The sequence below is a fragment of the Rhyacophila brunnea genome, unplaced genomic scaffold (genome assembly GCF_057557595.1).
Source record: "Rhyacophila brunnea isolate RB1 unplaced genomic scaffold, BYU_Rbru_1.0 scaffold_9, whole genome shotgun sequence".
Taxonomy (NCBI): domain Eukaryota; kingdom Metazoa; phylum Arthropoda; class Insecta; order Trichoptera; family Rhyacophilidae; genus Rhyacophila; species Rhyacophila brunnea.
Window position 1 is genome coordinate 38975849 of NW_028233361.1, and position 23635 is coordinate 38999483.

General features: G+C 33.4%; 1 protein-coding gene across 1 annotated transcript; it reads left to right on the plus strand.

Annotated features, from left to right (window-relative positions):
* The first annotated feature begins 3751 nt into the window (after positions 1-3751).
* Positions 3752-21651, plus strand: LOC147063614 (uncharacterized). The gene is made up of 10 exons (XM_085959430.1): positions 3752-4039; positions 6027-6199; positions 8159-8224; positions 8303-8443; positions 11307-11570; positions 12272-12416; positions 14154-14295; positions 15933-16134; positions 19775-19904; positions 21220-21651. Exons 1-10 carry the CDS (start codon positions 3752-3754, stop codon positions 21649-21651), a joined length of 1983 nt encoding a protein of 660 aa, XP_085815556.1.
* The last annotated feature ends 1984 nt before the right edge of the window (positions 21652-23635 follow it).

The following is a 23635-nucleotide window of genomic DNA, read 5'->3' on the forward strand; positions in this document are numbered from 1 at the left end:
CAATTTTTATATATGAAGGCCTTTTTAAAAATCTTTCACCCATATTTATTTGGTATAATTTTTCAGCCCCTTTTCATGTGTGGTTAAATTAAAACATTATAATATCAAAGGTTATGAAAATGGAAAATTAAAGCAGTTAGGGCCGTTTCATATATAATATCGTATATAATAAGGAAGCCTTTGTATTTGAATAAAGGGGCCTTTGTATTATGTTTATGAATGCCTTAGAGCTAATGAGTCAACGCGTGTCCGGTACACTTTTCCGTCGACCACTACATTCTCAAGCCGTCGATACACTTGTTTTTATTACCGCAGCCAGTTTTATGTTCTAATTTATAACGCGAAATTATGCGCTGACTCATTAGGTCTGGGGCTTTCATAAACATAATACAAATGCCCCTTTATTCGAATACAAAGGCCTCCTATATTATATACGAGCGCGACACTGGTGTCCCGTCTGAAACGGGCCTTAGGCACGCATTATTGTAGCGTCTTATGAGAAGCTAATACAAAATAAATATAAAATTCATATGCCAGTGTGTATCATGAAATCTTAGCTGCAGGGTGTTACTTTTAATTATATTTGGTGAGGTACCTACGTGGTACATAATTATTAGGTCCTGTGTATATCTCATTTTTTATTATTACAATTGTATTTTATACGTTATGTTGTTATGTATTTAAATTTTTATAATATATTGTTATTATGTCATACGAAATATAAAAAATATAGATAAAAATATTTTATTCAACGTTTGTAATGCAATTGATTTTTGTGAATATAACGCAATATTTAAATACAATTTTATGGAATTACATTAAAAAATTGGTTTTATTTGCAATCTACATAACCGAGAATTAAGAGCAACCTTTAATTTGAGTAGGTACTAGGTAGTTAATAACGTCGATCTTTTTTTTAGGGTCGCGCCAAGGGTGGTTGCCGCCTTGATTCCACGCCAAAATTGCCGCCGCCTCACAAATAAAAAATAAATATTTTATTCGAAATATAAAATAAATTTAAAAAAAAAATGCAATATGTATTTATTTTCACACATTACACGCATTCGCCACGAGTTGGTAAAGTCGTCAGATAGCAGCGGTATAGTGGTGAGGTGAAGTGTAGATAGAGGAGCATGCGTCTGCATCTAAATGCAGTTGAATTTGCAATAATTCATTAAGTCATCAGATAGCGGCGGTGAAGTGGTGTGGTGAGGTATGGTATGGTATGGAAAGAAGGGCAACCAACCAAAGAGGATTCAACTGTTATCTACATAGGTATAGCCGCCTGTATGCGAAAAAAATTACTTAAGATATAAATAGTCTACTAATGCAAGTCGATTTATAAGTAGCAATCAGTAAGTTGGCCATTTAACGCCAGCCGACAGCAGAGCCAGCTCAATTTTTTCTTTCTTTCTTGACTTCCTTCTTTAAGCACTACGGTGCATGGTTGCACCATCAGTCCCGTACGGGTCCATTTTGGGACGGAATGAGCACTTTAAATCACTTCTTTCAGACACGTTTATCGCATCATGGAAGGCGGCCGTGCATATCCACGTGTTTTACGCAGATGATGGAGCGGTAGTTAGTAATATTAAATGTACAAAATTTGTAAAAACCAAATTTTCGGTAATTGTGCCGCAGATGTGGCCATGAGCTTTTATATATTTTTTTTACGAAAACAGTTTATTCCATGTAGACAATTATAATAAATACCCTTTTCTGTCGGCGCATCGGCTTTTCGATCCAATAATCGTTAATTGGAAATTTGAAATTTTCATACATTTTGATACATCATTATCACAAAATAGGTAGTATTAGGTTGCGATAGGTTAGATTAGGTTAGGTTATGTTACGTTAGGTTTGGTCTAAAAAGAAAGTAGTAAAATCTCATGGCCACCTCTGCAGCACATTTACAAAATTGTCTTTAATTGATTCTACAAAAACTAAAATATTAATGAATCTGTGAAAACGAAACATACTTGTATGCTTAAAAAACGAAAGTTGTTCCGGGTATATCACTTTTTTCTTAAAATCCGTCACATTTTGAAATACTTATTCTACGTAAACAATTTGGTTGCTATGATCCACTCTAACAACAGCATGATGGTTGTTAAGGCCTGGTTAGCAACCGTCAGTAGTCATTAAGGGGGGACATGCTCGTCGAAGGTCAAAATTGAGTTTTTATTGTATATTCAAACCATGATCCTGGACACTCCTTAAACGTTGTAGATAATCTATTTATATAATTTTGAAGCCTTATTATCCTTTATAGTTATTTTAAACATTTTATGACTGCATGAAGTATTTTTGTTACATAAAATAGTATTCTTTTAAACCTCTCGCTCTAATGTTTTAGAATATAGTCATATTTCGGTACATAACTGTGCAGTGGTGTTAAGATTTTTTACATTTATTAATTTTTAAACGCATTTATAAAACCATTAGCATAATTTATTACGAGATAATTTTTGTAAAATATTCACGATAAAAAATTATATTGATAATCTCTGTGATCCCAAATTTGACAAGAATTAGGCATTTTATTATTCAAAAAATCGGCAAGATTAACACATTTCAAGACAATTCTAAAGATATTTATTATAAGCTATGTCTTTGACCATTCAAGTGTAATAAACATGTTATGAATAATGATTGCTTTATAATAATTATTGACCTAAGAATAAGGTAGTGTTTTTTTGAAATACGCCATTTCTTTTGTCATTCCCCAGTGGTTAAGCTACAACATACGGCCGTAGCCATAAATTGACAAACTATAATTGAAGTAGGGAGTAAAATGATATTAACGCGCGTGTTTGAACATGTACCGTTTAAAAAAAAATAAAAAAAAATTCGGTTAGGTACATGTTCAAACACGCGCGTTAACATAATTTTACTCCCTACTTTAATTATAGTTTGTCATTTTATGGCTACGGCCGTATGTTGTAGCTTAATCACTAGGGAATGACAAAAGAAATGGCGTATTTCAAAAAAACACTACCTTATTCTTAGGTCAATAATTATTATAAAGCAATCATTATTCATAACATGTTTATCACACTTGAATGGTCAAAGACATAGCTTATAATAAATATCTTTAGATTCATCTTCAAATGTGTTAATCTTGCCGATTTTTTGAATACTAAAATGCCTAATTCTTGTCAAATTTGGGATCACAGAGGTTATCAAAATAATTTTTTATCGTGAATATTTTACAAAAATTATCTCGTAATAAATTATATTAATGGTTTTATAAATGCGTTTAAAAATTAATAAATGTAAAAAATCTTAACACCACTGCACAGTTCTGTACCGAAATATGACTATATTCTAAAACATTAGAGCGAGAGGTTTAAAAGAATACTATTTTATGTAACAAAAATACTTCATGCAGTCATCAAATGTTAAAAATAACTATAAAGGATATTAAGGCTTCAAAATTATATAAATAGATCATCTACAACGTTTAAGGAGTGTCCAGGATCATGGTTTGAAAATACAATAAAAACTCAATTTTGACCTTCGACGAGCATGTCCCCCCTTAATAGAAAATAAGCAAAGCCCTATCGTTTTTCTGTCAGTTGTAAATCAGAAATAAAATTGGCTCATCCTTGTTTATTGGCATGAGAAAATAATATAAACTAAGTGTTCACAAATTAAAACCATATTGCTAATCACTTCACTACGTAGCGTTTTCCAATGACACTTCTAATAAACATTTTAGAATTCATTTTGTTATATTCTCTTAATCGAAATGGTGGGTGTCGTGTTTGTTGTTTGTGTGCCCACAGCTAATTACGAACAAGTTTTAAAGTACGGAAACCAGCGGAACATTGGGGGACAGGATCCTGGAATACAGCAAAAGACTGATCTTGACAATTTCGAGGTCGAGTTGAGAGATAAAAACCGTGATAGGATACCTGTGAACTTGGATCAAGGATATTCGAATAATGGCTTTAGCGACAAAGGGGGGTCAATTAAAGGAAATAACCTTCAAGGATATGATAATACATACAATTCTGACGAGGTGCCAATGGAAAAGGTAAGCAAAACATTGTATTAATCAAAATAAAATACAAATTTAATGTAGTATAAATTCCACATGACCACTGCATGGAGTATTTTATTATTATACATCACATTTAATTGATAACTAATAAAATATATAATGCCGACGATGGCCGAGCGGCTTACGCGTCGGCTTATAATGTCGTGGGTCCCAGGTTAGAATCCTGGTTTTGGCAAATGCACATTTTGTTTTTCAATTTGTGTGTGGAGTCAGAGTCATGAGTTGAGCAAATTGCTAACAACTATTTCTCGTAAAAAACCTCTACTCTGTGGAGGATCAGAAATGGTCAGAAGAAGAAGAAGATTGAAATGAATACTGGTTATTACCACAGGTCCGGTCTTAGGGCGATTGGGTGCAATCGGGCCTCGCGTCCTAAGTCTTAAAAAAATAAAAACGCGGAACCCTTGTTCAGTAAAATTGTAGAATTCTCGGAGAAATCGAGATCATGGCCCCCACATCCTGAATCGGCCCCCCAGACTAGAATCTTTGGCGGGCCCCCCTACCTATCGCTAAGGATAAAGGCAGTGTGACGTTCTAAAGTAGCATTTTCCAAAATGGATACGGGATAAAATTTATGTGTAGGTATATTTAGTGTTTTTTTGTATATTTTAATAGGTACATACATCCATTTGAATTATGGAGTTGTCGAATATTACACAGTGTCGAGTGATACACAATTAAAAATTATTGTACAAAAACATAATTTAGAATAATAATAATTTTGAAGGAAAATAGCGCCGCAGGCGATTTTTTTCCTAGTGAAACAAATTTGTGATGTTTGTCACTTATTTAGTTGACCTGCCCCGCCGGGCCCTTCTGAGCCCGGGCCCCCAGGCTAGGGCCCTGTTAGCCTCCCCCCGCCTTGTGTGGGCCATGATCGAGACATATAATAATGTTTCATCTTAGCTCACTGGCATCATGCGTTACAAAACAACATTGTAGACGTTTGCTGCCTTGACATTTTATTAGTGTTGTCGACACTTGATTATCAAAGAAGCGAGGAGTGCCTATAGATTTTGAATAATTGTTAGTGATTTGTCAATAAAATATAGTGTCTTGAAAAATATTTTGATTAGGTAAGTAAGTATGTATATCGTTTTCTACATTATCAAAATAGTTTTTTTGAAGTTATACTTCTTTTAGCGCGTTTGGGAAAATAGATCAGAGTGTATTTTTGGCGTGTGACAAAGTTGCGCGTGCCGATATAACACGTTTGGCGTGTGACGGAAGTTGCGCGCGCACATAATTTATTATTATAATTATATTCATTTCGGTCTCAGGGGTATTATTGTGTTATAATAAATATATATTATGTTTATAAACAAATTTCTGGAGACGAACATTCTACACTGTTTCTACACTAAAATTTTATTTATATTGGAGTGTATATTTATTTTTCATTGTAAAGGTTATTTATCAAGATTTGTGGCTATATTTTTTGTAAGTATTATTTATGAATAAAATAATATATCAGTAAATAAATAAATTTTGTGAATGTTGAGTTGGTAAATAATTCAAAAAATATATTAAAATTTGAATTTTTATTAATTCATCATGGGCACTTCTGAATCGATTATAACCACTGTATGGCAAAAATGAGTTTTGGTCCAATACAATAATTAAATTATCATGTGTTATATGAGACACAGATGAATCGCGTACGTTTTCATTAACCTAATCCACTGTAATATTTATAGACTTAGGAAACGGCTTATATCAGTTATAAGCATTACCCTCCCTATCAAGCGTTTTTGAAGGCGAAAATAATATACATATCGGCCTCGCGTATGTACACCAATCGTGCATCTTACATGCTAGGACTGGCCCTGTATCACCAAGATAACTCAGCAGCTATATTATAATATTACTATAGAAATTAATGTACTTTTCTAAAGAATGCACCGAAACAAAATGTTAAAGTGGTAATTTATTTATGCTGGTATCATGTTAAAAATGGCAGATGTTGGAAGAACTTCTGAAGTCGCTAGAGGTGGAGCATGTGGTGTGGTGTGGTGACAAGAACGGAAACTATTACGAAGTCTTTTTTCCTGCGGCTGCAGGAGACGCTTGCGAGAATCTTCTACATTCCCTGGCGGAATTAGGAATCGGAGAGAAACTTAACTCATTGATCAGGTAATAAAGAAAAGCAGATCTTTGTGGTTTTAAGAAATGATATTATAGTAAAGACCCTCCAGACGTTTTGATTCAAGCGATGGACACAATACGGCCTATGTTTGTGTCGCCTGCGCCGCGCTATCCCGTTATGCTGCATGGTCATTATTATAAACAAACATTTCTTTTAATATCACTGCCGAACTTTAAATTTATTAAATTAATATAGTTTAAATAATTTGTGGTACCTATGTTTTGTTCCTGGAGAGGGGGGGGGGGGCATTGTGTGCTTGTGTACGTGTCTGTTAAAATCAATAAGCAATCGTAGTAATATTAATTGAGTTACTAACAAAATGGAGACTACATTTGGTTGAAAAAGTCAACATAAAACTTTCATCCAGTGCTGTCTCTTTCAGCTATTTCATGATTTCGATGCATTGATGAATTGTTTAGTTTCAGCGAACACAGAACTAATGGCAACTAAAATACCAAACGGGTGTAGAGTAACAGGCAACCATTCTCGAATGTGGAAGAATATGGGAGAAACTTAAACACGTATCAAGAATACGTTACTCTAAGTTTGTCCTTCGTTTTGACAACTTCTCTCGGTTTATGCACTGACGCTCATTCAATATTAGTGTATTTGAAGCTTGCAACACACACTATTGCACGTCTATAATAATATGTGTTTCATTTTTGTAGGACACTTACACATTCAACATCCTACTTCAAAATGTAATTGGGGTATAGCCTATCTGAATTCCATTTATTAATCTGTTCTGTGTGTAGTATATTGTTATGGAGTAATGCAGTATAACGCAATTCGATAAGCATTTCGTGTAACAACTACTAGTTAAAATCGTTTAGGTCGTACTGGCGCGAATCCGGCAGATACAGGTTCAAGCCCCGTCGGGTGTCGTATTTTTTCTAGTGTGAATATGCGTGAGATGTTTTCAAATTATGTATATTTAATATATACCTACATTCAATAAGGAAAATTCGGGTCTAACAAAAATTAATTCTCATAGTAGGTAAAATCCAAAACATTTGAAATGAAGCATTGTTTGTTGAGGTCAAACAAAAGTAAGCAATTCGTGTAATTTCATAGTGTTTAAAAACCAATGTACCTAAGTACATAATTAATTTTATTATGATCATATATTATTATAAGATCATAATTATCTATGATAAAGGGATTATGTATAGGTGGTAAATTTATTTTGGTGTTCACTATTACTGAAATGTTTATACGACACCTGTTATACATATTTAAATTGTAAACATTATCAACGCGTCTATTCTATACACGAGGCTACTATCGGCGGCTATCCAGGGTAGTTTATCATATTTAACTATTGTGGTATTATAATTATTACAATAAGTTAGTTGTAATTGTTACGTTACAATAGGTGCTATGTTTTAACAGCACCTCTCTTGGTTGTGTTAACCTTTAGAGCGAGATAGATAGTTTTGACAGTTTAGACGGCTAACTTATTGTAACAATTATTATAATACCTCAATACATCAATATGATAAACTAACCTCAATAGGCGCTGATAGCAGCCTTGTGTATAGAATAGATGCGAAAATGTCGTAAATTCGTGTCGTATACAATACTGTACCTTAGAGCTGAAAGTGCGGAAGTCACAATGTCACATGGTTTTCAAAATACTTACTTCTAGTCCAATTATTATACTTTCGAGCTGAAAGAGTGGATGTCCAATTTAAGTCATTTTTTCTTTGAGCTATAGAAAAAAAAAATATTGCAAAAGTGCGGAAGTCCAACATACGGAGTTTGAGTCCAAACGCGAGTGAGTATTTTACCTAGATTATAATATTAACTATGCTGAAACGGCTCTCCTGCAAAATATTGAATATGTGACTTTCAGACTTGATATAATGTTTAATATTATATGTTAAAAATACCAAATGGTACAGTTTAAACTGTCTATGTAAAAGTTTCGGTGCCATCTTTTGCAGTGTTATGCCATGCAGTGTTGTGATTTCGGGCTTGCATACCGAGGCGGAAAAGGAGAAAATTATTCTGTAAGTAATTTTCAATGTTTTACACACAATTTATTATCAGAAGTTGTGAAGGAATTTAACAATATGTTTTGATTGTAGAAGGCACTCGGAAGAGGGTAAGACATGGAAAAGTTTTGTGGAATCGGTGAGATCAAAATTGACGGTAAAACAAGTCGTAGACGGTGTCAGGAGCGGGGGACAGATGTCATTCGACTACCTTCTTCTCATCGTGACAGCAGAGTAAGTCCGATCAAAATTATAGATTAAGTAAGACCATAGATATTTAAATATTATGTTGACTCTGACTATTTTAATGAATATAATTCTAACTACGTAAAGTTTAAGCCGGTTCTCACATAAAAACTAGTCTCGCCTGCAACGTGTGACGTCATCGTTATTCTCAAAACACACGTTGCCAAATGAAATGGATAAGAGGCCATCCATGGACTGAAACCGTATGCCATAGTAAACTTATGATTTCTGTTCATGGAAATATATTTTCATAAAGTATAATATTATAAGAATCTTATCGTATCCGTTTATACCATACACTCACACTTAAAAACTTCATAAAAATATATCGTCACTGTTCTAGCAGAAGACACTAATTCGAAAAAATTAGATATTGAGTTAGTTATACCAAAATGTTCCTTATGTCAAACTTTACCGTCTGGAAACCGTCTTAATAAATAAACAGTCTTTATTTTAAAGTCATTCTTTTTACGATTACTTAATAAACTCACATGATAGACCATTTCAAACATTTTAACAACTTCAAAGTCAAATGACTCAAAACTAGTATTCTCCAGTTAGTGTGTTCTGCCAGAACAAAGACGATATTTTCGTGAACAAAAAGGTATGGCACACGGTTCTAAGCCGCATACGGGTTCAGTCCATGGATGGCCCCTTAGTCGAATGCGACTGTTTAGTTTGAAAGAAACTTCTGCTGTTGCAATCGACAAGTTGCATGCTTCTCGGGCTTTGAGTCGACGACGCCAAGACGCATACAAACACCTACGAATTGGTCATTCCTATTCCGACTCGCCGATCGCCGCATCCATATATCGATACGTTTCGAAGGTTACGTGCGACTGCCGTTAGATAGATCTGCGCAGTCTTCATATGCAACACCGGATCGCCTTTCTTGGAAAGTTTGATTTATGGCTGTGTGGCAGACGAGACGAGTTTATATGTGAGAGCCGGCTAAAGGCTTTTAAGTAAAAAGAAAATGTTGCCAACAAGATACCCATACGTGTAGGTACCTAGCGTTAGCATACTTAGTCTAATACGTTGTTTCCGTGCTCTCGATTTCTTATGCCGCATACACACCTGCGTGCGAACAGATATTTTTCAAACTCACTCAGCGATTGCCTTGAATATTTTTTTAATTAGTAAAAAAAATCGAAAAGTCATTGGCTCATTGTGAACCTGCTTGAGGTTGGGGTGTTTTTAAGGCACTGTCTACACCGCACACTTCGAGAAATTTTCTGCGTTACTTGCTCGGCTCGGCTGATGCTCGCAGGTGTATACGGAGCATTAGATAATTATCAGAGACACAGAGATCGACGATAGCGAGGATAGGCGCCTGGTCATATATGTCTACTAGAGATGGGAAAACTGGTCGATTTTGAAGACTAAGTATACTTACTACCAGTATAAAAATACCCACTCTCAAGCCGACTTCTCACTAAGGAATTATAAAGAATTTTTAATACAGTAACATCTGAAAAGACCCGGGAAGTACGCAAGACGAAGCCTAACATTTGTAGCGCCTTTTTACAATTGATAGCAATATGACCACTAAATGACAGCCTACTGTCCAACGTAATGCCAAGATCCCTTACAGATGCTATTCGCGAAAGAACTCTGCCACGCATCGAATATTGGAAAAATAATACTCGCGAGGCTCTGGTAAACGATAAAATATTGCATTTTTCAATATTGAAGTCCAGTTTGTGACGCCTGCCCCAATCTATTATATTATCTATATCAAGTTATAACATTATTTCCACAATTTTAATAGGAATATTTCTTAAGAAAACTATTTTTTTCCCAAGAATAATAGAGACGGTTTAAAAATTCATTACTTCACTATGTTCGATTCTTAGAGGATCGTACATAATATTATGTGCCTCCACGGAGTGGACGTTGTATTAATAGATTTTTTTACGAGAAATGGATGTTAGCCACTTGCTCAACCTATTAGGTCCATACTCTGATTGTGTATTAGCCAGACCCAGGATTCAAACCTGGGACCCACGACATTATAATCCGACGATAAGCCGCTCGGCCATCGGAATTTAGCAATCTTTATTGAACATGCAGAATTCGGATAACATCAAAAACATTACTATATATTACATTCTTTTAGAAGTATATTTTTATCAATTGGGACTGGGTGTGGTACAAACCCTGAATGAAAAGTATTCACATTAAACAATATTTTACAGGGTAGTTCTTTGAAATATCTTACTTCAATTATTTAATATATATATATATATAGATAAATCTTTCCATTGAATTTAGTGCCATTATTGCCAAAAACGATGATTTTAATAATTGAAAGAATATTTTTGCACGAATGACGAAACGAAAATATTCCAATTTGAAATAGAATAGTAAAGTTTTGCATTCATGTGACGAAATATTTAAAAAATACATCATATAAGTACCTAGATTTTTTATATTTATTTAAGTAAAGAAAAAAAATGCAAAAATGTCATTGCAAAAGAAATAAAATGTAAAAAAAAACAACAACAATAATTCAAGAAAAATACATAATAAACAATAAAATAGAATTTTAAAAACAAAATACATAATGCATTGCTAAAAATGTCTACATATCTGGGGAGTGCATTGACCAGCACCATAACCCTCGCTATTGGTGCCTGGTGAGCCTGACATGAGGAAACAGCCTTCAGCACAAATTAGGGGAGGGCTGCGACCATGCATGTAATTGACGGGTGCATAAAAATTCAAATTTTCTAGAAAATCGGGATTGGAAACTATACCACGTGAGAGCAGGGAAAATGCTTTAAGAGCAGAAGAGAATGAATTATCTTTCCGAGATATTCAAAAGTATGTAATAATAATATGTTTGCAGTTGTTTAGCAGCACTGGGTCTTGTTGAAAACAACTCGCCAAACATTGTAGCTGCCATGCTGGTGTCTCCTCTAATGGGTCCTGTGATGGCGATCACATTCGGGACTATAATCGCCGACAAGGAACTGCAAATGGTGGGCTTTTGGAGCCTTGTCGTCGGCATGCTGATATCTTGCTTGTTCGGGTTTATTTTTGGTCTTATACTTGGAACGACGGGGATGCCCTGGGGAGTCGGAGACTGGCCTACCACAGAAATGAAATCAAGGTAACCTTATATTATAATGAATGGTCAAGTGATTAATGTTGAAATGTAAAGAAAAGCCAATTTGCCGGTAATAAAGATAAACAGTCTGTTAAATCCAGCGGAAAAAAGTTTGGGCTGAATGAGTTATGGGGATAAACAACTCAATCCGTATCAGCATATTGATCGGCGATATCAAATACATTATCGAAATTACAAATTCTCTAATAATATCCATTTCCCGTAGTGTCCAATTATTACAAATTCAGTAAAAAGCTTACTGCAGTTATAATTTCCGCGATATATAGCCAGCTATATCCGATGACGCAAACTCCATATAGTAGCTGTCTCAATTAAAATAATTATTTCCTAATATTCTTTTCAAGATATTATTTTGATTGTAAGTAGATGTTGGTGTCTCAGTCTTTGTATCGCCCCGCACAACATCTCATTCTACCGACATTCGGACCTCGGAACAGTATCATAAGTATTATAACATAACTACTGTAACATACTCTTGTACAGACTGTTTACGCTGTAAATAAAACTCGCTCCTCCATCCATCGGAGCAACCATCAGATCTCGACCTCTTTATCCACAACACAATGACATACACCATATAATGACCTCCCACAGAGTTAAAAAGAAATAGATATTTCTCGAGAATTCTCGAAATTGACAACATCACTAGCTCTAATTAAGGGTGTAATTTATTTTATTTGCAGAGGTAATTTGCGGTCACTATGGATGGGTGTTTTGTGGGCTCTTACTTCTGGCTCTGGTGTAGCAGTTGCTTTGTTACAAGGCACTGCAGGACCCCTCATAGGTGTGGCCATTTCAGCATCGTTACTGCCACCTCTTGTCAACTGCGTAAGTTAACAATACGTTTACTTTGAACCATAATAATAATATATTCGTCTTGTAAATACCGCAGTTAGGGGTTGCAATACCGGTTTTTTGGTATTTCTTATTGAATACCGGTATTAATACCGGTATTTCTTAAACATCAAAAAAACAGTAGTAAAAAAAGTAGGTGCTTATCAATAAATATAGGTATTGAAATCTTTTAAAAATATTATTTTATAGCAAAAACCTACATACCTACATTTTATTATGTTGACATTTAAAAATATGTGTTGATCATAATTGTAGAACTAGTGATTTTTCATAAATAATTTGAATATATTGATAATTTTAACTAAAGCTCTCAAAAGTTCATCAAGTGCAAATAAGTCCGGCTGCAGGAAAAGCTTCTTAAATTCAACGCTTGTACAGTCATCAATAATTAGTATAGAATAATTGAACATTTTTGTCACGGATGTTTTCTATTTCGAAATAATATTATGATAATTATTCATTGCGACAATTCCTTATATAGAATATATTTGATGAAATATGTTTTATTATTTTTTCATCTCTGTTTGATTCACTCAATATATTTGCATTTTTACAGCACATAACTTATAATTCATTTTCAAAAACGTAAACGAGTGTGCTTTCTACTGAAAATTTTGGTATTTTGGATTTTTAAAACCGGTATTTCGGTATTGATAAATACCGATATTGCGATCCCTAACCTCAGTATACTAGCAAGGTTGATCTGATGACTTATCGGAATATTTTCTATGGGTAGATTATTTATATCTCAAGTCAAATATCACCTCTACAGAGTGACAACAAAATGGTCTGTGACGCACTTTACTTTACTGCATTCTTTTTTTCGGAACCCTCGAAAAGATTATCTACAACTAAAAATAGGAAGCAAAAGGCAGTGTCCAATAATATCCTTTGTTTTTTTACTTTATCATTTTCATTTTTTATTATTATGTTTCAAATAAAATTGTATGTCAATTCAACACTTACCATATTTCATTATTTCGTCTCGGTCATGGCCCCCACATCCTAAAGCTAGGCCAGAATCTTTGGTAGTCCCCCCTACCTATCACTAAGGTTAAAGACAGCGTGACGCTTTTTCTAAATATCGATCGAGGTAAATTTAAGGGTAGGTACATATTATTCAGTGTATTTTTAGCGATTTTTTGTAAATAAAATATTCACTTTAATAATGGAGTTGCGACAGACAATACTTAAAGTTTGCATCGTAGGTACGACGACACATTTTTAAATGTTAGTATAGTTGAAATAAAATTGCGCCGCAGGTGACTTTTTTTACTACCTATTAGAAATTTGTAATGTGTGTTATCTCACGTATTTTTGATCCGCCACGCCCGGCATCCCTGAGCCCGGGCACCCATGCTAGAGCCTTGTCAGCTCCTCTCTCTCTTATGGGGGCCATGGTCTCGGTCATCATAACCAGACAAATATAATGATAATCGTGAATATTTTAATTTGAGCATATATAAACGTTTGAAGATTACACGAATTCTTACCGCCATAGACGAAAAAATATTATTTAGATACACAGTATACACAAAATTACTCGTATAGCATATAGCTTTATCGTTAGCACACAATATGGGCTGTTAGAATTCCAGGGGACGCAGGGTTCGAAAAATGATATTTTCTAGTATGTGGGATATATTTCTTAGAAGCATTTTAAAAAACTTATGTATGTATTGTTATGCAGTTAAGACATTCTTATTGCAGGGACTCTACTGGGCCTTGGCGTGCATATGGCTAGTGTACAAAGATGTAAAAATACCACATATGGAGGGCGAAAAATACTCTGGAAATTCTTCATATATTCCACTCTACTCTGATTATATTCCGATTGAGTTTGCAGTGAATGGTGAGTAACTGCCTAAAAATATGAATCAAATGACGTTAATAAAATCATTCGGTTAAGTTATGTTTTCAAATAACCATACATAAAATGATCAAATTAATGACCACGTATCCACACTGTTTCCGGCGTGAACGAGAAGCGACCTTCACTGTTATACTGGGGGTGTCAAAGACAAAGTGTGCCAAAGAATTATTCATGATCCCGATTATGAATTGGGTGCAATAGACTAGTGCGTCTCAAACTTTTTCGTACAACGGCCTCCGAAAACAGAAAAAAATTAAGGCTCCCCCCCTCTAAATTTTTAGTCTTTACTTACCATTAATTATAATTATAGGTACATAAATTATAGGTATTAGAACATTTCATTTACTTACTTGTAAGACAAATATTAAAATAAAAAAAAACAAAAAACAGCTACAGCCTACAAAGACAAGGAATTATTGCATATTTTTCACATAATAAATCAATATCCGGTACAATGTTTGAAATGATAATTCGCAGGGTTTGCTCTAAAGTCTTCGTTGAAAGACACCACCTGTGTTTATTTTTATTTCCAGTAATGATGAAAATGCTGTTTCGCATAGTTAGGTATGTTGTCGTAAAAGGAATTATGATTAACAATGCTGCTTGTGCGATTGACGGATATTCTTGCTGTCGCCTTATCCAAAATTCTGCAAGACTTCTTTCATTAAATTCGACTTCAAGGGAATTATCTGATCAAATATCAACCAATTCTTCTTGAGCTGCCTACGTAATATGATTATATTTTAAGGATTTAGCAAATGGTGTTTTTATGTAATTGTACTTTTGATATCCATTAAAGTTTGGGAAATATATCTTAAAAAATCGTTGAAGAAGGGAGTAAGATCATGTTAACGCGCGTGTTTGAACATGTACCTAACCAAAAAAAAACAACTTTTTTTTAAACGGTACATGATCAAACACGCGCGTTAACATCATTTTACTCCCTACTTCAATTATAATTTGTCAATTTATGGCTACGGCCGTATGTTGTAGCTTAACCACTGGGGAATGCCAAAAGAAATGGCGTATTTCAAAAAATCACTACCTTATTCTTAGGTCAATAATTATTATAAAGCAATCATTATTCGTAGGATGTTCATCACACTTAAATGGTCAAAGATATCGCTTATAATGAGTATCTTTAGAATTATCTTCAAATGTGTTAATCTTGCCCATTTTTTGAATAATGAAATGCCTAATTCTTGTCAAATTTGGGATCACAGAGATTATCAATATAATTTTTTATCGTGAATATTTTACTAAAATTATCTCGTCATAAATTATACCTACTAATGGTTTTATAAATGCATTAAAAATTAATAAATGTAAAAAATCTTAACACCACTGCATAGTTATGTACCGAAATATGACTATATTCTAAAACATTAGAGCGAGAGTTTTAAAAGAATACTATTTTATGTAGTAAAAATACTCTATGGAGTCATCAAATGAATAAAATAAATATAAAGGATAATAAAGCTTCAAAATTATACAAATAGATTATCTACAACGTTTAAGGTATGTCCAGGATCATGCTTTGAAAATAGAAAAAAAGCTCAATTTTAACCCACGCTGAGCACGTCCGCCCTTAATGACTTGTTTTTTTGTATTGACAGGTCTAGTGAGCGCATGTTTGACAGTTGTTAACGTGATCTGTATATTTATTACGGCAATAATAATCTTGAAGATCAAAGAAGTTGCGGCCCCCTACACTTCAAGTCCTGACCTCAGAAGGTTCTGGCAGCACGACCTCAGAGTGGCGAGGAAAGAGAACAGATCAAGCATTATGCGGCAAGCTGAAGAAGACGATAGGAGAGAGTAAGTTTGTGGCTGTCATCGGATTCCTGTAACCCAGATCTTCCGTACAATTAGTCAGTACCTGTATAAAATCTGATTTCGTAATGTTATGAGATAGCGGATCTGCAATTTCATAACATTCTTCTTCTTATTGTGCCATCCCCTAGCGGAGGTCGGCCACCATCGAGGCGATCTTAGCTTAGTCGTCTGCTACCCGGAACAGTTCAGTGGAGCTGCACTCGTACCAATCACGGAGGTTCTTAAGCCACAAAATGCGGCGCCGTCCTCTGCTACGCTTCCCATTGATCTTTCCTTGAATGACAAGTTGGGGAATGCTGTATTTTTGTCCTCTCATAATGTGGCCGAGGTACTGTAGTTTCCTGGTTTTGATACTACGTAGAACTTCTCGGTCCTTCCCCATTCGATTGAGAACTTCAACATTTGTCACCCGGTCAGTCCAAGGAATTTTGAGGATGCGTCTATACAGCCACATCTCGAAAGCTTCAAGTCTCCGTGACATCGCTTGGTTTAGCGTCCATACTTCCATACCATAGAAAAGAATTGAGAAAACATAACAACGTACCATACGCAGTCTCAGACCTAGGTTAAGGTCTCGATTGCTAAGGAGGCGTCTCATTTTGAGAAAGGCACTCCTTGCGATCTCAATTCTAGTTTTTATTTCCTGAGACTGGTCCCATTTCTCATTGACCCATGTACCTAAATAATGCATTATAGATGTTATCATAACATTACGAATTAATATTACTTCATAATAATTTCAACATATTATTTCATAGTGCGCCGAATAGCGGGTCAGAATCGATTTATTTATCGATTCGATTACAAGTTTCCGTTAAAGACACAAGGGACCGAAATACCGAAATATTTATTATATTGCATCGATTGTACCCGTGTAGTTATTTGAAACAGTATAATAAATTCTCGCCTCATCTATCATCACGAACAACACTACTATACTGTCTATAATCTGCATTACATATTCTCCGCCGAACCAGAATAGGTACGACAAATTCATCAAACTTCCGGTGTAGAGGGATTTAACTTGATAATCATTTTGTCACAATCAACACAATACAACAATCAATTCAACACAATCATAAATACCTTGGACTGAGTGCGATTCAAATACACGTTTTGAGAATTTATCAATCAACTGATAAAAGCTTAATTTGCACAAAGCTCTGATTCGGGTGATCCATTTAATAATAGTGAGTGATTAAGGAGTGCAATACTGAATAAAAATATCAATACCGGTATTAATACCGATATTCGTTAAAAATCTACATGATGGAATTTGAATTGAAATAAGTTTTGTACTATTACATTTGAGTCGTTTTTTATTTATTTATGGTTATGTTTATCGAGTATATTATTATTAATAAGATATAGGGTTTTTTACAAACACTTAAAACTATTCACAATTAATTGTTGGTTATATTTTTTATTGTGACCCTTGTCTTGATAGATAGGTGATGGAGTTCTTACCTACTTTATGGTATTAATTGGTTATATAAATTAGAGTTAATAGTATTAGTTGCCAGTGTTTATTTACCTTTTGGTGAGTGTACACTGTGCCTGAATAATACAAAACTTAAATCTATTAGAATGTATATATTATTATATATCTATAAAAATCTCTTTAAACATTGATATTTGTTGGCAAAAGTATCTACATATTATCCTGTTGACATTTAAAAATATTTATTGATATTAATATGACCGAATTGTTGATTTTTACATATACTTACATACAAATATTACGAACAATATTACAATGTTACAAAAATACGATTAAATATTGCCGAAAGTACATTTATATTATGTCCATATGTCTTTCTTGATATGTACAAGTATTGTAAGACATCTGAAATGTCAGTCCAACTCTCTTGTATCCTTTTGTAATCAATTGATTAACGGTGTATTTTGATCGATCATCTTCAAATTAATACATAGTGCAGAGTAGCGTGTGCATTCAAAATTTTGCATCTTGGCAGCACAAGCTTCTACACTCACTTATATAGGCAATAATTACGAAAGTAATGAGGAAATAACATTAAGGTAATTTTAGAAAAATTTAACGTGTCTGATTTCTTAATACCGAAAATACCGGTATTTTGAATATTTAAAACCGGTATTGCAGTCCCTATGAGTGATAACATCCCTACCACAAGTTGTTGAAAAAATCTACTCAATTAAATTTGTTGAGTTAGGGCTTAGGCTAAGCGCAGACTATCGTCAAGAGTCAAGACTGTAGTTAGACAAAAGGCTGTCTCGACAATAGCAATGGCGAAAACTCCATATTAGGCGTTTATTTGAAGCCTACATTCTTAAGAAAAATATTTTTTAATTGCATATTGACTTATTTATATAATCACTTATATTCTATAAAATAATTTATTTTGCCAAAGATAGATGCCGTATGTGTATGAATGTATTACACAAACCAATCTACAAAGGTTTTAAAAAATATACCACAGCGCGCCATCTGTCTTGACGTAAATAAAAGTCGGATTATGTTTCAAATAATTCTCAATTTTTTTCATATGGACTTAACGTCACGTAGCCCGCCCAATCTATCGAATTGTATGAACTAAGGTAAGCTCCGATCGCAGAGCCTAAAAGTAAATAATTAATAATTAGATAACTTAAAAAAATAATTTCTTTGGCGTTTAATCGAATATTAATATAATTATATAGACTGTTTTTAAAAATAAAAGGAACTTTTACCTAATGATTTTTGATGTGTATAAATGTTTTCAGAAAATACGTAATTTAAACTGATCGCTTAATGTTATGTCGTCAGTAGGGATTCCAATCCCGGGATCCCGAGCTATTTTCTATACCTATGAATCCCGGGATTGATAAACGTAATCCCGAAACTTTCGGGATTGATTTTTTTATCAATTTTTATGGAAAATACAATAGAAACGAAATTATAACAGAAAAAATACTTTTAATAACAAATAACTACATTAAAAATAAACTGAATTTTAATGAAGTTTGATTTATACTCATGTGTAAGTTGTCGATTCATTTTATTTTTTCACATAAATTAATAAAAATGATAAGGATTGGAAAAAACAATGCTTCGCACTATTAACAAAGTAATACCACCATGATCTCATACGTTTTACGGCAGTTTCATATTTGGCTGACTAATTAGATTTAGGAAGCGGAAAGGCCATAAGTACACCATGATTTGCTTTACTATTTTAAATCTCGCTAACCCATTCATTAAGTCTTTACTATCAGAAACAGCAATCTCATATTAAATTCACATTATTATTTATATTACAATATTATTTACTCCATTAAACTTATGTATTTCCAAGATTGAACGTATACAATATTAACAATAAATGTCTTAAATACTATAAATTATACTAGATTTATTTTTGTCCGATGTTATCAATGTTATTTGTAAATTAAAAAAACAAATGCTAATCCCGGGACCAGTCCCGGGATCCCGGGATTATCAAACTGTAATCCCAAAATCCCGGGATCAGAATTTTGGCTCGAGATTGGATTCCCTAGTCGTCAGTGAGTTTTTGAAGTTTCATTAAATTAGTGTGTCGTTGTCATTAGTGTGTACCTATTCAGTGTAAAACTTGAAATGAATGTACTTGAATGTTTTTTGCAGATACATGATGAAAGATTTAGAGCCGGGCGATATCACTGGACGATTAGACAAAGCAATCAGGGAAGCTATGGATGACGATACTTTCCGGAAGGTTCGGAGGGTCAGCTATGGAACTCATCGATCAGAAAACGTAAGTCTGTCGTCATACTGCATTATTGTTTGAATACAGATGTTTGGTAGGTATTATAATGGTTATATTATATTATCTGAGCATTATTGGGGCCGCGCCAAGTGGGGGTGTTGGGGTACGTGACAGCCAGATGGCATCACACACAATAACTAAAAATAATATTTTAAATACTATATACTTGTACTAAATTCAATTGTTAAATAAAAACTCTAATGGGTCAGTGTCATAGCACAGTAGAAGCAAAAAACGTTTCTTTGTAAATTTGTGCCAAAAAGGGCACCAGAAAATTGGCTGATTCATAAAGTTATAATATTTAAAATGACAATTTTCTTATAAATTTGTTTTAAATAAAATTAAAATAATTACAAGATAAAAAGAACTTTTTAAATACAACGTTTTAAAATTTTCGGTTGAATCATATAAACTTGACTTGACTAGCTTAAACGATCAAAAACAAATGTACTTGATAGAAATACTGAATAATGAAATGTCATTTCATATTGATTTCCATAGTAACGCACGTATATATTATTTATTAATAATTTAGTTGCTAGGACCCCCTAGCAACCAATAATGGTATCGAAATAACTTTTCATACAAAACAGAATTAACTGAAAATGAAATCAATTCTACTTAAAGATGGCTAGAAGTATTAAAAAAATGCATTAACATCGTGTTCTGATATATTCTAACAGTTTCGAATGTCTAGCTAGTCGGGAAGTTAGTTAAAAATCGATTGCATGATTTGTACCGGACAAATAAGAATACGACCTAAGAAAAACGTTGTAAAAAAAACACCGGCACCTGCGACGTATTTTTTTTCGCGCTAATTTTGTATTTTTTTTTTCAATCTACTAAGGTCAATCGGTGTACTTCCATGTAGGTACATTAAAGTTTTTGAAATTAATCGTTATATTATTTCAACATTAACTGTTTTTCTAACATTGCTTGTATTTCTTTGTTTTTTGAATATTTTGATAATATTTATTTATCCCCCCCCCCCCATGTCATGTTGTGAACGTCTTGAATTTGTGATTTTTTAAGTTCACTATAAGATAAGTAAATAAATTTGAATTTGAAACTACTCGACGTTATAATAGATAATTTTGAGAATTAGAATTTTATATTTTCAAAATATACTTATTATGTAAGAAAAATGCAGATAATTTTTAGCCCTTTATATAAAATAGAATAATTGCCCATTTTAACTTTTTCGTAGTGGTAGCGTTGTGTGAATTTATAATTTGTAACGTTCGCTTCATGTGAATAAATAATTTAAATTTTAAAACTATATTGATTATATTCTAATTTATAGATTGGCCATCAACTCTTGGGAACGTCATCCAATTCTCCACTCAGAAGATCGGCATCGTTCAAGAACTTTGTCCAAAGCGGCACCACAGCCAATGACTTAGCAGCCCTTGACAAGTTAATAAGCGGATTATTGGGGACGCAGACCAGAGGATCACCAATATTCAACCGTCTAAAACCTCAATCAAAATCTTTCAAATCGCGGCGAGGTTCTACCATGTCGAACGCTAGCTCATTGGTCTTGCCCACTATAATGGAAAGAGGAAATAATTATAACAAGGAATCGGCTGGAAGCGATAGAACTTCTTCGTGGTCGGAGAAAGTTTTCAATAATCCTTTGGTCAGTAATGCACTTAAAGGAATGAAGACAGTGCCCTCAAATAATAATCAATCTCAGGATTTGTTATTCAACAGTGAATCTAGTAATGATAAGTAATGTTGTATATTATTATAAAATAGCAAGAATAAGAGATGAATTAGTTGATAAACTAGCTAGGCTTATATAGAAGTTTATATTACAAATACTTGCATGCTTATCAGCAATTACTGAGCTATTTTTTGAATGAGCCAAACTTCTACATATGGATTGCAATACCGAATGAAAATACCGATACCGGTATTTCGGTATTCCTTATTGAATACCGGCATTCGTGAAATACATGAAAAAAATAGAAGTATCTAAGTACTAATAAATTTAATATATCGTAGTAGATTTTTGGGTTTCCACCATGTGTCCTTCTTCCTTCTTTATTCGACGTTTCGGGCTCGTTGCAGAGGCCATTATCAAAAGATGATATGTTTTATGATGAAACCTACCTGAAATACCTACACTACATTTTCATCCCTTGATAATGGCCTCTGCAACGAGCCCGGAACGTCGAGTAAAGAAGGAAGAAGGACACAGGGTGGAAACCGAAAAACATTATATAAATTTAATATACCTAGATATAAAAATCTCTTTAAAAAAATATATTTTATAGAAAAAATATCTAAGAAGGTACCTACATAGATGTAAATCTTTAAAAATATGTAAAGGTAGTGGTTGAGCTATTGGTACTTTCTTCTTCGAATGATATGTCAATAAATTTATATTATGAAGTTGTCCTAAGGCATATAATATGTGGCCCATTGGCAATTCCATCTAATGTTTTATTTTATTTATTGCACTTTTTTCCAATTTCTTTACTTTTACCAATAAGAAGTAAAACCAAACACAATGTTGCTCACTGTGTCAACGAAATTATATTTCTTAATTATTATATAAGCTACTCTTTAGCAGATAAACACAAAAAAATAGGCACAAGCAATTCTATTATTTATTATTATTATAATTGTTATTTCATCATGAAATATTTGCCATTAGGACTGAGGTTACTAGTATAAGCACAAACGAATGACGTAACCCGACAAAAATTACAGTCCTCGTAAACCTTTCAAGTTAATTATTAACACATTTTATTTCCACTTTCAATACCAAATAATATATCGGTACTGTCTGATTTTTAAAACAGGTATTTTGGTATCAAAAAATACCGGAATACCGGTATTGCAATCCCAACGTCTACCTGAATGTAATGTATTCTTTCTGCAAAATGCCATCTCCCGTGATGTGTACCCCCAGGTACTTGAAGCTGTCGACGCTCTCGATGTTTTGTTCGTCATTAATCAGAGGGAAAATCTGGATCAGGACAGGTGCTTTTACACAAATCGTAAAAAATCTGTTAATACAACCTCCAATCTGTGGTGGTCAATATGATCCTCTCAGGATAGTTAGTATAGGATAGGATAGTTAGGGATAGATAGAAATCTATGGCATGGCAGACAGTTATTATTATCATTTAACTGGCATGTAGTTAACTCAATAATACATATATTATATACTATATGACTGTATGTATCAATGGTTAAAGATACGTGGATTGATATGTAGGTATGTAAATAATTAAAACTCATTATATAAATATTAAAGAAGCCAAATTTATTAAACATTTGTGATATCTAATAAGTTTAGCATCAACATACGATTTTGAGTATTTATTTATACATGTAATTATAATGATGAATATACAGCAAATAAATACATATAAAATATCATGTATATATATTTATAATAAATAATACAAATATAATGATAATTATTGTGATTTGAATAAATTAACAATCAAAATGTTGAATATTTTTTGATTAGAACTATTTTATATCGTACAATAATAATACACAACTAGTAATGTATTTTCCAATTCTAGACATGATAATATTATACACACATACAACAGACCATTGAGAGTCATATAGATCTTTTAAAAATTTACCTATCGCTCCTGCCAACGTGGCATCTTTTGGTAGCAAACTGCATTAAGTATACCAAATTAATATTTTGGCGACTTTAGACACGTGCAAATTCGTTATTAGATTTTGAT